Source organism: Aegilops tauschii, chromosome 1 (genome assembly GCF_002575655.3).
Source record: "Aegilops tauschii subsp. strangulata cultivar AL8/78 chromosome 1, Aet v6.0, whole genome shotgun sequence".
In the NCBI taxonomy this organism is placed as follows: Eukaryota; Viridiplantae; Streptophyta; class Magnoliopsida; order Poales; family Poaceae; genus Aegilops; species Aegilops tauschii.
Window position 1 is genome coordinate 377,534,776 of NC_053035.3, and position 15,195 is coordinate 377,549,970.

Genomic DNA, 15,195 nt, shown 5'->3' on the forward strand with positions numbered 1-15,195 from the left:
TATCTTCGCACGCAAGGAAGTGCCTCCTTATTACGCACCAAAAAATGAATACCCCCTGCTAGCTGGGACCCACCATAGTGGGTGGCTGACTTGTGGGCCTACTAAGTTGACGAGGACGGAGGGCTTTGTCAACTTAGTCAATATGAACGATTCTAGCTCCAGTGACCGTACGATGTCCATCCAACGGCCATAGTGCTTCTTCAACCTCTGGTCTTCTTGCTCCAGCCGCCCAAAGCAGCGCCGGTCGTGCCGCGTGCTTCTGCCTCTCGTGGCCGGCTGTGATGCCGCGGAGGCCTCTTCGCCCCCTACTACTCCCACCGCTGGCCCAGGGTATCCCTCTACTCACCCACACCCCCTGTTATTCTGCGCCGACGGCAGCCTCACGCCGCAGCCGAACCAGTGAACCCTCGTACTCCTCTCCGCGTGGGCATCCACTGCCGCGTCTTCCCCGGCTCCGCGTCGTCCCCTTCCTAGGCCTCGCCGTCGTCCACCGCCTTGGTGCTCTCGGCGCGGCGTGGTCAATGTGGTCAACGACTGACTTCCATCGGAAGAGTACTGTACGTGGAGAGGCTGACAGCTGGGTCCACGGCCACAGCCCAGTTTTTTGTGATTTGCCAAGTAAGTCGCTTTGTCAGGCATGTTGGGCTACAAATCTTTCAAGACGAGGAGAGCTTCATTCGGCTGGCCAAGAAAATGGCCTATCAGTAATGAGAAATGGGCTGTACATTTTTAAAACACATCAAACCGGCAATTAGTTTCAAATATCTTTTTTTCATTTCGAGATTTTAAATTACATTAATTTTTATGCGTGGAGAATTTGTTGGATTTTATATTGATATACATTTATTTTTAAAATCAGTTTGAATGTGAGTCGAAATTTCGGGATTAAAAACAGTTCGGACCGCACCGAAATATGCAAAATTTCGTATAATTTTTTAACCGTGGCCACAATATGGGCTGTAATGCTAACAAAAAGAATATGGGCTCCAAAAATAACCTTAAGAATTAGCAAATGGGCTGTAAATTATTAGAAATAATGGCAGATGGGCTGTATGCTGTTTTCCACAGATTTGAGGCTTTCCTAAAAAAAAAGGTTGATGCACAAGCAGTGACTGTTGGATGTCCATCGAACGGCCGTCGTGCTTCTTCAATCTCTGCTCTTCCTGCTCCAGCCGCTCAAACAAGCGCCGGCGGGGCTGCCTGCTCCCTCCTCCCCGCGGCCGGTTGTGCTGCCGCGCAGGCCTCACCGCCCCATCGTACTCCCATCGCTGGCCTAGCCATCCCTCTACTCACCCACACCTGCTGTTATTCTCCGGCGACGGCAGGCGAACCAGTAAACCCTCGTACAGTCGTACTCCCCTCCACGTGGGAAACAACTGTCGAGTCTTCCCTGCCTCTGTGTCGTTCCCTTCCTAGGCCTCGCCGTCGTCCACCGCCCTGGTGCTCTCGGCGCGGCCTGGTCAACGTGGTCAACGACCGACATGCATCTGAAGTGGACTGTACGTGGAGAGGCCGACAGCTGGGTCCACGGCCGCATGCAAGGAAATGCCTCCTTATTACGTGCAAAATAATGATTCCTCCACCTGACATTAGGGACCACCGAAAGGGCCTCTGTATTTCGCGGAAAAAATGTTACCGCCGCTGACAGCTCAGACCCACCAGCTATATCTTCGCACGCAAGGAAATGCCTCCTTATTACGCATAAAAAAGAATACTCCCCTTGTTAGCTGGGACCCAGTATAGTGGCAGGCTGACTTGTGGGCCTACTAAGTTGACGGGGACGGAGGGTTTTGTCAACTTAGTCAATATGCACGATTCTAGCTCCAGTGACCGTACGATGTCCATCCAACAGCCGTAGTGCTTCTTCAACCTCTGGTCTTCTTGCTCCAGCCACCCAAATCAGCACCGGTCGTGCCTCGTGCTCCTGCCTCCCGTGGCCGGCTGCGATGCGGCGGAGGCCTCACCGCCCCCTACTACTCCCACCGCTGGCCAGGCCATCCCTCTACTCACCCACACCCCCTGTTATTCTGCGGCGATGGCAGCCTCACACCGCAGCGAACCAGTGAACCCTCGTACTCCTCTACGCGTGGGCATCCACTGCCGTGTCTTCCCCGGCTCCGCATCGTCCCCTTCCTAGGCCTCACCGTCGTCCACCGCCCTAGTGCTCTCGGCGCGGCGTGGTCAACGTGGTCAAGGAACGACTTCCATCGGACGTGGACTGTACATGGAGAGGCTGACAGCTGGGTCCACGGCCGCAGCAAGGAAGTGCCTCCTTATTACGTGCAAAATAATTATTCCTCCACCTTACAGCGAGGACCCATCGGACGGGCCACCGTATTTCGCGAAAAAACGTTTGCCCCTGACTGCTGGGACCCACCAGCTACATCTTCGCACGCAAGGAAGTGCGTCCGGGCAAAAAAACGATTCGCCCCCCTGACTGCTGGGACCCACCAGCTACATCTTCGCAGGCAAGGAAGTGCCTGACAGTCGGGACCCACCTGGTTGAAGCGTACGTAGCGTTGTCATTCTGGTCGCGAACGTGTACGTACATATATACTGGTGGATGTAGAGGCGCGCACGTGTCGTAGTAGAGGCGCGTACGTGTCGTAGTAGAGGCGCGCACGTAGCATGTACACGTACGTACATCGGCCAGGGTGCAAGAAAGAAAATACAGCCACGTATGTGTACATACGGGCGGGGTCTCGAATGCCTACTCGCGCATACGTACGGCCAGGGCTCGTGTACATGGCTGGGTCGGAACGGAGAAACATCGTCGTCGTCGTGTTCATGGGGAGGCAACGGAATGCGTCGTGTTCATGGGGAGGCAACTGAATGCGTCGTGTTCATCGGGAGGCAACGGAACGCGTGGGAGCCAATCAGCTGAGTCGGAACGGAATGCGTGGTCGTGTTCATCGGGAGGGCTTGGACGGAACAGGCGATGGAAACGAGGCATGGCGTACCGCACAACGGAGGAAATGGACCTCCTACGTTCGGAACGGGGTCCTGTTGATCGGGAGGGGTGTGGCGTACCGCAAAACCAAGGAAACGGACCTCCTACGGTCGAAACGGGGGTCTTGTTGATCGGGAGGGGTGTGGCGTACCGCAAAACAGACGAAACGGACCTCCTACGGTAGAAATGGGGGTCATGTTGATCAGGAGGGGTGTGGCGTACCGCAAAACGGACGAAACGGACCTCCTACGGTCGAAACGGGGGTCCTGTTCATCGGGAGGGGTGTGGCGTACCGCAAAACGGGACTCCACGGGATACTGTTCATCTCCACCGTCGACCTCCTCCAGCCTTCACGGGCTACCGTCGACCTCCTCCAGCCTCCACGGGCTCCTGTTCATCCAGCCTCCACCGCGCGCTACTCCACCGGCTACTGTTCAACCACCCCTCCACGGGCACCCCTCCACCGTCTACTGTTCATCCAGCCCTCCACACCACGGGGTCCTGTTCAACCACCCCTCCACGGGCACCCCTCCACCGTCTACTGTTCATCCAGCCCTCCACCACACCACGGGGTCCTGTTCATCCAGAGGCAACGCCAGCGCTCACTGTTCATCCAACCCCCCTCCCCCGCAACGCTCACTGTTCATTCTAGAGGCAGCATCGATCGGCTTCAGTTAGCAGCAGTAGCGAAGGTATCGCTCGATCGGGTTCAGTTAACAGCCATCGATCGATCGCTCGGGTTCAGTAATGCGTAGCCTGCAGTGCAATCGCTGGGGTTCAGTTAGAGCCCAACGCCTCGCTCGGGTTCAGTTTGAGCCAACGCCTCGCACACACGCACGTACGTGTACGAGAGAAACGCGCATCGCTCGGCCCCCGACCTCCCACCGTAATCGGGAACTCGCCGAAATTTTCCTCGCCCTCGCTTCTACCATGGTTTTTTCCATCATGGACGGCCCAAAAAATGTCATGCAGCTGCGTCTCCGGCCCGCCCAGGACGAAAAGCCCATTTTCTGTCATGATTTTTTGTCATAGAAGTAGGAGCCGACCACATCTATGATGATACCGGGTTTTGTCACAATTATCGTCATAGAAGTGTCATATGTATGACAAAAAAAATTCGTTCGGCCCAAAATGTCACAGATGTGTCTTTTTTTGTAGTGTAATAAATACAAAGGCACGGAAAAAAACAAGTAATAAGCTAATGCTGCCAAATTTTTTCCATTGTAATTTAATTAATACGTCGAGGCGTACTTGTGCAAGTAATGCGATAAGCAAGTAAGGCTATTTAACATGCCATGACCAAGAGCGAGCTGCGTGCGAGTATGTAAAACAGGTATAGCAATCGTTAGTAGAGACCACCTGGAGATTCCTTTGTACGTCAAAGCTCCTTGCCTCTTTGGTGTATCCGTCCCGTGACCGGTCCGATGATCAGGTTACCAGAAAATGCCTCGAGAAGAGAAAAACCCGAAATGAAAAAGAAAGTGAAAGTGTGCGGATCCAGGGTCGGTTGAGCCGCATTGTGGATCGCAATCTAGCTATGCCTCCATCAGTGCCCATGGGATTTTGAGTGCGTAGTTATATATGCGCGGTACAAATGCCGCCATTTGATCGGGACTGGGACGTAGGCTAAATTGCTAGTTAAGCTCTTGAAGAGCCGGGCTGACTTGCTGCAGAATAGTCCGGACTCTCTTGATGGTGTCCAGGGGCTCAGCCACCGAATTAAGGTTCTGTTGGAGAAGGCCGTGCTGTACTTCTGCTGCTAAGGCCGCGGTCTGCTCCTCGGTATGGAGGGAGCGTTCTGTATTTCCATTGATTGTAATGACGCCACGTGGTCCGGGCATCTTGAGCTTGAGATAAGCGTAGTGAGGTACCGCATTGAATCGGGCAAATGCGGTTCGTCCAAGCAGTGCGTGATAGCCGCTGCGGAAGGGGGCGATGTCGAAGATTAACTCCTCGCTTCGGAAGTTGTCCGGAGATCCGAAGACGACCTCTAGTGTGATTGAGCCCGTACAGCGGGCCTTTATGCCTGGTATGACTCCTTTAAAGGTAGTCTTTGTGGGCTTGATCCGTGATGGGTTAATGCCCATTTTGCGCACTGTATCCTAATAGAGCAGATTGAGGCTGCTACCACCGTCCATGAGGACTCGTGTCAGGTGGAATCCATCAATGATTGGGTCTAGGACTAATGTGGTTGATCCGCCATGCCGGGTACTGGTCGGATGATCCCGATGATCAAAAGTGATCGGGCACGATGACCATGGATTGAATTTTGGGGTAACCGGCTCTATCGCATAGACGTCCCTGAGTGTGCGCTTGCGCTCCTTCTTGGGGATGTGTGTAGCATATATCATGTGCACTGTTTTGACCTGAGGGGGAAACTTCTTCTGTCCCCCTGTGTTTGGCTGCGGGGGCTCCTCGTCATCGTCCTCGCTCTGCGATCCCTTTTCCTTGTTCTCGGCATTTAACTTGCTGGCTTGCTTAAAAACCCGGCAATCTCTGTTGGTATGGTTGGCTGGTTTGTCTGGGGTGCCATGTATCTGGCACGGACGATCGAGTATGCGGTCCAAGCTGGATGGTCCCTCACTGTTCCTTTTATACGGCTTCTTCCGCTGGCCGGACTTGGAGCCACTGAATCCGGCGTTAACTGTAGTGTCGTCGGTGTTATCGCCATTGCTTCGGCGTTTGTGTCTGTTGCGCCGGAGCTTGTCGGTGCTGTTTTTGGCCTCAGAGGGGCCTGCCTCGTTGGTTGTGTTTTTACTGCGAGCCAGCCAACTATCCTCACTCGCGCAAAAGCGGGTCATGAGTGCCGTGAGGGCTGCCATAGACTTCGGCTTTTCTTGGCCGAGGTGGCGGGCGAGCCATTCGTCACGGATGCTATGTTTAAAGGCCGCTAGGGCTTCGGCATCCGGACAGTCAACGATCTGGTTCTTTTTGGTTAGGAACCTAGTCCAGAATTTTCTGGCTGACTCTCCAGGTTGTTGAACTATGTGACTTAAGTCATCGGCGTCTGGTGGCCAGACATATGTACCTTGGAAGTTGTCAAGGAAGGCTTCTTCCAAGTCCTCCCAGCTGCCGATTGAATTTTCAGGCAGGGTGTTTAACCAGTGTTGAGCTAGCCCTTTTAGCTTTAGTGGGAGGTATTTGATAGCGTGGAGGTCGTCTCCACGGGCCATATGGATGTGGAGAATAAAATCCTCGATCCATACCGCGGGATCGGTTGTTCCGTCGTATGATTCAATATTGACGGGTTTGAACCCTTTGGGGAATTCATGATCCATTACTTCGTCAGTGAAGCAAAGAGGGTGCGCAACGCCTCTATATCGGGCCGCGTCGCGGCGTAACTCCGATGGAGTCCGTCTGCGGTTATCGGCCTGGGCGTGACTAGGTTTGCCACGTCCGAATAGGTAGCCATCATCGCGCGTCGAAGAACGTCCTCGCGATCCGTAGATTGATCTGGTGTGTCCTGCTCTACTGTCCAGGTCCTGCCGAAGGTCGTATGTATAATCCCGAGCTGTTTTGTCTCTGTTTTTACGTGGCGGTGGGGCGGGCTGCTGTTCGGCCTGAGTTGCCGCTTTATCCCGACCGCGGGGTGGTCGGTCCGCCGCACTGTCCCGACCGCGTGGTGGTCGGTCCTCGTTGCGCGAGGGAGGTATGGGCTCCGGCGCTTCCTCATCGAACTGAGGTAGCAATCTGCGTTTCGGGTAGCTCTTGGCTAGGCGCTTGAGGCCGTATTCTTCGGCTGCCAGGACATCAGTCCATCTGTCAATGAGTAGGTCTTGATCAGCTTGAAGCTGCTTCTTCTTCTTCTTCAGGCTTCTTGCAGTGGCTATTAGCTGGCGCTTGAAGCGCTCCTGCTCGAGGGGTGCCTCAGGCACGATGAAATCCTCGTTGGCGAGGCTCTCCTCATCCTCGGAGGGTGGACGATAACTACCGTCCTCTGAGTCGTTGGGCATGGCCTGTTCATCGGGGCTGACTTGCCCGTTTTCCTGTTCCTCCTGTTCGGATGTTGCTCCAACAGGGTCTTCATTGTTTTCGGCGTCGTCCGGAGTATTATTTTCTCCGGTGCCAGTGTTGTTTTCCTTTGAACGACGTGACTTAGGGCGGCGCCGAGGACGCCAGCGCTTGGGGTGTGTCTCATGAGGTTTATTCTCGACTGGATTTTCTTTGTCATCGTCGTTAGTTTCTTTGGGTGTATCCACCATGTATACTTTGTACGAAGAAGTGGCCGTCCAACGTCCAGTGAATGGTGGGTTTTGGCCTTGCTCCTCATCGGCATCGTCGTCCATGCCGTCGATGTCTTCGGAGCCATAGTCTAGCGTGTTGGTTAGATCTTCGACAGTGGCTATAAAGTGGGTGGCGGGTGGGAAGCAAAATTCCCCATCATCAACCCCTAGTTTGAACCGGATATAGTTCGGCCGTGAGTCCCCCGCCAAGGACAGGTTCTTTAATGAGCTTTGCACATCGCCGAAGGGCGAGCGCTGGAAGATGTCTGCGGCGCTGAATTCGAGGATCGATAACCGATCGAGCTCGGCGTCCGCAGACGTGCGTGGTTCAGAATTTATAGCCGGAGACGAGTTTGGAGTTCCGGTAACGCAGATGTCCCATGAGTTTAAGTCTGTATGCGGCTCCAACTCCGCGGGATCAGTGGCCTCCATGGTGGGGTTGAGCTTCCCATCCTCGGATGGCGCGATCTGCTCCGGATCTAAGGCCAGAGCAGTTACAGGAGCGATCTCCTAAGTGTGGTCCGATGGCAGATTTAGGTCATGTGCATCGGAGCGACAGGGAGCGGCCGCCGCGGTCTCGAATCCAGTGAAGATCAAGTCTCCACGGATGTCCGCGACGTAGTTCAAGCTCTCGAATTTGACCTGATGGCCAGGGGCGTAGCTTTCGATCTGCTCCAGATGGCCAAGCGAGTTGGCCCGCAGTACGAAGCCACCGAACACGAAGATCTATCTAGGGAGGAAGGTTTCCCCTTGGACAGTGTTGCTATGGACGATAGAAGGAGCCATCAAAACTATTGAGGACGGCACAGTGGAACTCTCAATGAAAGCACCAATGTCGGTGTCAAAACCGGCGGATCTCGGGTAGGGGGTCCCGAACTATGCGTCTAAGGTCGATGGTAACAGGAGACAGGAGACACGATGTTTACCCAGGTTCGGGCCCTCTCTATGGAGGTAATACCCTACTTCCTGTTTGATTGATCTTGATGAATATGAGTATTACAAGAGTTGATCTACCACGAGATCGTAATGGCTAAAACCCTAGAAGTCTAGCCTGTATGACTATGGTAATGAATATCTCCCCTCCGGACTAATCTCTCTGGTTTATATAGACATTGGGGAGATCTAGGGTTACATAGAGTCGGTTACATAGAAAGGAATCTTCATAGTTGATCGCCAAGCTTGCCTTCCACGCCAAGGAGAGTCCTATCCGGACACGGGTGCAGTCTTCGGCCTTCGTGTCTTCACAGCCCATCAGTCCGGCCCATGGATAACAGGCCGGACGCCCGAGGACCCCTTAGTCCAGGACTCCCTCACCGACCACGGTCGTGTCTTCTCCGAGCACGACATCCATGGGCGACCGGACCCTCTTCCTCGTCTTCTCCGGCTTATCGAACACCGGGGAACTCGGACGCTTCGCGTTCGCCCGGAGGCGACGGTGCCAAATGGGTGACGGGACCATCCTCATCGTCTTGTCCGGCCGCTCAGGCGCCCAGGAACTTGTCCGCTGCACATGACCTATCAGTTGGAGGGCAGGTCCAGTTTTAATGTCACTAGCTCAGCACCGATGATGATTCACCTTGTTTAGCTCAATCCGTATGATGCATGTTTTGTATGATTCATTTTCTTTGTCATTCATGGATTGCAGAAACTTTTTTACTTTGATGTGATGCTAATTGACCAATTTTCCATGGCAGTTTTTCGAAATTGTAGTTGATGGCAAGTCAAAATATGTTTTTGCCATGTAAACACAAAATATGTTGCCATGTCGCCTCAACTTTTGCAGCCATCCAAAATCTAAATTATTTCTTACCATGGCAAGACATCATAATATATTGCCATGGAAACACAAAGTATGTTGCCATTTCAAAATCATGTTTTTATTGCCATGGCATGAAAACATAATATGTTTTGCCATATTTCTGAAGCTGCCAGTACTATTTTTCCATGGCAATTTATAGATATTGTTTTCAATTAACCTTGGAAATTCTTTTGTAAAAATGCCATGGCAATTTTTATAAATTTGACATGGCAATTTTTATAAATTTGACATGGCAATTTTTTGAAATTTGTGTTAGCTAGAACATGCAGCCTGTTTGATTTTTGTGTTTTTTGTATTGTTTCAACAATCACAATTTGGAAAACAACTTTGTTCTACAACATGGAAAGAGTGTATGTCAGTAGCTTTCCAATTAGCTCATCTTTTTTTTTGAGACAAAGCTCATCTTTTTTCTTGTGCTTGTATGCATGACAGGAGCTTCTTCAACCAAACAAGTTGGTTGTGCTCAATATACTTGCATGAATTCACATTCTTTTATGATACCATCTGTGCTTATTAAATAGTTTCACCATGGCAAAAAATAGAGTGAATATTGTCATGGCAAATCCAAAGTAAAATTTGCCATGTGCATAAAAGTATTTTTGCCATGGAAGAATATAGTAAACTTTGGCATGGAAAATTAAACTAGAACAAGCCATGTGAATAAAAGTATTTTTTTTTCCATGGAAGGCCATGGCAATTTTCTGAAATTTGTGTTAGCTAGAACATGCAGCCTGTTTGATTTTTGTGTTTTTCGTATTGTTTCAGCAATCACAATTTGGAAAACAACTTTGTTCTACAACATGGAAAGAGTGTATGTTAGTAGCTTTCCAATGAGTTCATCTTTTTTTTAGACAAAGCTCATCTTTTTTCTTGTGCTTGTATGCATGACAGGAGCTTCTTCAACCAAACAAGTTGGTTGTGCTCAATATACTTGCATGAATTCGCATTCTTTTATGATACCATCTGTGCTTATTAAATAGTTTCACCATGGCAAAAAATAGAGTGAATATTGTCATGGCAAATCCAAAGTAAAATTTGCCATGTGCATAAAAGTATTTTTGCCATGGAAGAATATAGTAAACTTTGGCATGGCAAATTAAACTAAAACAAGCCATGTGAATAAAAGTTTTTTTTTTTGCCATGGAAGAAATAGAGTAAATTTTGCGAGGGCAAATTAAACTAAAATTTGCCATGTGAACAAAATTATTTTTTTGCCAGGAAAAAAAAGTAAATTTTGCCATGGCAAATTAAACTAAAATTTGCCATGTGAATAAAAGTATTTCTTTGCTATTTTTGCCATGTGAATAAAAGTATTATTTTGCCATGGAAAATGCAAAAATAGAGTAAAATTTTCCATGTGAATAAAAGTATTTTTGCGATGGCAAAAATAGAGTAATTGTTGCCATGGCAAATTAAACTTAAAGTTGGCATGTGAATAAAAGTATTTTTTGCCATGGAAAATTAAACTAAAGTTTCCCATGTGAACAAAAGTATTTTTGGCATGGCCATGGCAAATTAAACTAAAAGTTGCCATGTGAATAAACATATTATTTGCCATGGCAAACATGGAGTAAATTTTGGCATGACAAATTAAACTAAAATTTGCCATGTGAATAAAAGTATTTTTGCCATGGCAATTTTTCTAATTTTGATTTGCCAGTCTGTGTGCAATTGGTAGCTTTTTAATCCCTGGGGTCTTTGTGGGTTTTTGTGTGCGTACGCTGGGCCTTTTTTTGGCCCATTTTCTTTAACCCGGATGTATCGACAAGGTTGCTCGTGAAGGGATTCTAAAAAAAAGCTTTCTCGCGAAGGAGGTGTTCGGGCTGGAGCGTTTCCGCACCCAACAACTCGGTTCGGTAGATCGCCCTCCCAGATCGAACGTTTTGTTCGGTCTGCCACCTGTCCAGACCGAACGTTCGGTCCTTATCGAGTCGAGGTCCGTGCCCACGGAAAGCTAATCAAGGTCCTAAATTTATTATAGTTGTGGGGATATAAAAGTTAGACGATCTCGTTCCCATCGGTCCCATCCATCCACAGCCGCCTCTCCTCTGGTCCTCTCCGCGGCCACTAGGGTTTGCTCTCCTCTAGTCCTCTCCGCGGCAGCTAGGGTTTGCTCTCCTCTCTGCCGCCCGCAGCTCTTTACCTTCCGGCGTCGGGCTCGTCGCTGTCTGGTAAGTGCTTCTCCTCGTACTTTTTTTTGTCTCTGCTGTTTCGCCCTCCGGTCCTCATCGGTACCTCGAGCAGGGAAACTCGAAGTCGGCGTCCTGCCGTATCAACTCCCCCGATCCCCATAGTCTTTCCGCCCGCCGCCGCCAGGTCGGGTTAGGCCCTTCGCCGTCTCAGATCCCCCTCTCCTCACATTCGCTTTTCCTCGTCTCCGCCCCCGCGAGGTCGGATTAGGCACGCCCATCGACGTCTCCTTTGGCATATCTTATTAGTCGCTAACAGAACGATTTATTTTGTCTTTTTATTAAGAAAACTACGCAACCTGAATTCATTCGTTTCTATTAAATGAAATTTATTTATTTTATCTACTATTATGCAGGAGATGATGATATCCAAAATGCATGATATGCTTTTGCCAGTGTTCTCTCTGTTCAAGTTTCGTTTGGATGCTCCGCGTATCCACAGTATGTTCCTACTCATTTTGATGGGTCCAATTCGATACTATGGCTGGAACAAAAACGTGGTGACTAAAAAATATTAGATTGACCTCTTGTGCACTCCATAATGATCTTTTTTTTTGGTAGGCTCCTCACCGCTGTCTTGTCCACCTCATTGTGGAATGTCGTAGTAATTCTCAAAAGTTTGCACGGCAAGTAGCATATGAAGTATCAATGCTAAAGCAGATTTCAATATTTTATCAACAGTTACGTGGCATGGAAATAGTTTCTTGTTGACTTCTTTCCTTTGATTACTATTCATTGTGTACAGTTAAGTGGCATGGAACTGAAACCATACTTTGTTGTTGACTTGTTTCATTGTGGACAGATTTTCCTTGTTAAGTTGAGATATTAGCATCTTACTAGATCTTGATTACTATTCATGTTATGGTGTCTTTCGATTTATCTTAGCTCAGCAGGACAAAGTCATGAAGGGTTCATCCTTACACTAGTTTGATGCCAGCTGCCTACATTTACCAATATTTTTTAATATGGTTTAAGTTCATGCATATCTGATTTTATGAGTTTCAGTAGGCGTCATCAAGTCATGGGCTGTGGCTTCAATCCCCGGATTTTTTGTTTGCATGTGCTGTGCTGCTATGAAGCATTGTTTAGCAAACAATGTTTTGGGAATTTCTTCCCGTATCCAGGTTTGTTTTTATTAGTTATATTGTGTATTTCTAAGAATTATGAGCACTTTCTGGGTGGTGTTCACTTCAGTTATGGTCAGGGTAGCTAAATTTTTTATGCTCCAATAAATGTCATAGATCTTTTTAGTGAACTTTTGGTGATAATATTGTCAGTGGGTTCGTTTTTAGTTTAATAGTTCAACTAATCTGATATGCATTGTTATGCACAGCACGTGTTCCCACCCGCAGATGCTGCCTCCATGCTTTTCATTGCCGACACTGCAATATCTGGTTAGTAATAGAATAGAAGTTCTTTTGTTTGTGCCAAATTACATTTGCGGTTTGTTCTTCTGAAACTTGCAATGGTTATAGATATGTGGTTAGTAATAGAATAAAAGTAACATCAGCTTCACTATGACTTGTGCGTGTCAACTTCATTTGGCATAATCACCTGTATTTATAGTGAGACCTCAGTAATTTTTTTGCATCATTGCAGCTCTTTCTCTTGGTCTACGAGGACGAAATAGTATTTATCAGCATTTTCTTATTCTTGTTGATCTAAGAGAACATTCTATCTTTTGTTTATTCTTTAGTATTAGTACTAGGGAAAAGTGCAGATTTGAAACTAGAACGTTTCCAATTCTTGTTCAGATGCGCCCTGCTTGCTTGGCTGTTTTACTTGCTCGGTTGCTCTATATGGGATCCATGCCACTCTTTTGCTGTTGCCGGTATGATTAAAAAAAATTGTGGCCCAAGGGGCCGAGACAGTATGCACAAAGAAAAACAAATTATTTTGAAGTTTTAACTTCCTCTTGGATTAGCTATTGTATTAAATTCTGCATATTGGAGCAGTTGCTGCATCACTCAGCACATAATATGGATTTCTGCTTTTTGGTTCCAGGTATATGTGTTGCACTTGCCCTCTGTATCGCTGTGCCAAGAGCTAGCAAGAACCGTTTCTTTAATTACGCATTTTTGCGATACACTGTAATTATCATCATACTGAACTGCTTTCAATCCACACAGGTGAGTTATGCTACTTGAGTTGCACCTGATATTATCTTGAAAATAAAATGCCTTGTTCTATATGCTCATCTCATCTTTTTTTTTCAGGGTGGGGGGCAGCCTGCTCTACAATACGTTGCTTGTGGCGTGATTAGTTTTGTTGCTGTTCACTGTTTGTGGAATGTAGAAGTAAAACAGGTAAGGTCGGTCCATATTGTTGTTTGTACTATAGATATGCCTATTGCCAGTCCCAATTGTGTGGTGGTTGATGGCATTCTGTAGTGACATATCCTATTTGCTAATATCTCTTTTTTCCCCTCACTTGAGGGTGACAACAATCAGCCGATGAGTGAAGTGTGGGATTGGAACATGTATGGAACCAAACTGAAGTTTCATGGATGGTTTATTGACACTGCCAATGAGGATGGTGACGGAGGTGAGGATGGTGACGGAGGTGAGGATGATGCTTCATTTGCCTCGGAGCATTCCGATGATGAAGATTTGACGGAGGTGTCAATTTTACGTGCGGTGCAAGTGTTGGCCATTCGTGCAAACTTCCGTATCAGCCGTATGGACGCCCATGACTGGTACCAAAGTTTTGTCATCTATACGGCGCTCGAGGGGGAAGTACAAGAGGTATACACTAGCTACCGTATGTTATATCTACTACATGCTTTATGCCTCTTTACATGCATTATATATTGTAATAAATTAAAATCCTTCACATTCATGCTTTCATGTGTAGGAAGGAATGGATTTGGTACTCACTGGACCATGTGGGATACTACAGGCTTACGGTGGCATCTGCTTGGAGGTTTTCACAGAAGACCTGGTTTTCACAGAAGACGATGAGGGGTCTTCTACTGATGATGAGGGGTCTTGGGGCGGTCATTTCCGCCGAGGCTGGGATGTTACTGATCCTGATGAAGTTGAGGAATTCACACAAACCATCTATGGAGGCCTTGGCCGCAAGTTGGAGATCACATATTTGGTGATTCCGGAAGCAGTTGAGACCTATGTTGAGGTCAGGTTGAACCTCAAAGACTTCGGTTTGAGAAGCTGCTCTGTGTATGGTAGCGTCAAGGCAATTGCCGTTGACTATGGGAGCAAAAGCGTCAATCTCTTCAGTTTTGAACGAGGCAGTAGCTTGTCCCTGCCCTGTGGTTCCACGTGCATTCTTCCACTGGGACCACACATGATTGCATTGCCTAAAGGTAGACAGTACAAACTCCACATAGAGGTGGACCTAAGAGTAATCACAACCTGTGACAGCCAAGAAGAGGACAAGAATTTGAAATTCTGTCTAGACTGCAGCCGTAGAATTAGGAGTGAAGAACGTCTAGAGTTACCCCGTAGAATTAGGACTCAAGAAAGAGAATTCGATGGTGATCAAGTTGAAGTGAAGGTCATCTGGGCCCTAGCAAGATCCTTCTAGATCCTCGATAAATTTGTCTAAGAAAGGAGCTAGAAGCGAAATAAGTGAAGGAAGGCATGTGCCACATGTGGAACTTTGTCTATGTTTGCCAGATCATATTATCTATTTCCTTGTGTTCGATCTATTCATGCCATTTTATTTGAACTGAACTTGGGTGAGTGGGATACCAAGAATAGTAAAAGAGTCTTTCGTATTCATTAGTGAATATTTATATTCGGCAAGGAACCGAATACATGAAACTAAAATAATTGTGAAACTGCATGCTACCATTACTCAGCAATCAAGAGTCCTTAATTAATGGCTATATATTTTCCTCTATTTTTGGTCAAACTTGACCAATTTTGACTTTAACAAAACCCTAAATGCGCAGTAAATAAAAACGGCCTGAGTAGCAATCAGGCAACGTTGTTAGAAATGGTGTTGGCTAAGTGCACCTAAGGCCCTGTTTGGTTCAGAAGTCCTAAGACTTTT

General features: G+C 47.9%; 1 protein-coding gene across 1 annotated transcript; it reads left to right on the top strand.

Annotated features, from left to right (window-relative positions):
• Nucleotides 1-10,989: 10,989 nt before the first annotated feature.
• LOC109747203 (uncharacterized) lies at nucleotides 10,990-14,868 on the top strand. The gene is made up of 9 exons (XM_020306295.4): nucleotides 10,990-11,163; nucleotides 11,237-11,308; nucleotides 11,538-11,622; nucleotides 12,190-12,305; nucleotides 12,515-12,575; nucleotides 13,186-13,310; nucleotides 13,398-13,487; nucleotides 13,617-13,925; nucleotides 14,035-14,868. Exons 3-9 carry the CDS (start codon nucleotides 11,541-11,543, stop codon nucleotides 14,722-14,724), a joined length of 1,473 nt encoding a protein of 490 aa, XP_020161884.1. The 5' UTR covers nucleotides 10,990-11,163; nucleotides 11,237-11,308; nucleotides 11,538-11,540; the 3' UTR covers nucleotides 14,725-14,868.
• Nucleotides 14,869-15,195: the final 327 nt, after the last annotated feature.

Coding starts and splice junctions, on each gene's coding strand:
- LOC109747203 (XM_020306295.4), top strand. CDS start 11,541: ATGATGATATCCAAAATGCATGATATGCTTTTGCCAGTGTTCTCTCTG. Junction 11,623..12,189: donor GGATGCTCCGCGTATCCACA/GTATGTTCCTAC, acceptor GAGTTTCAGTAG/GCGTCATCAAGTCATGGGCT. Junction 12,576..13,185: donor TGCCGACACTGCAATATCTG/GTTAGTAATAGA, acceptor TTTTGGTTCCAG/GTATATGTGTTGCACTTGCC.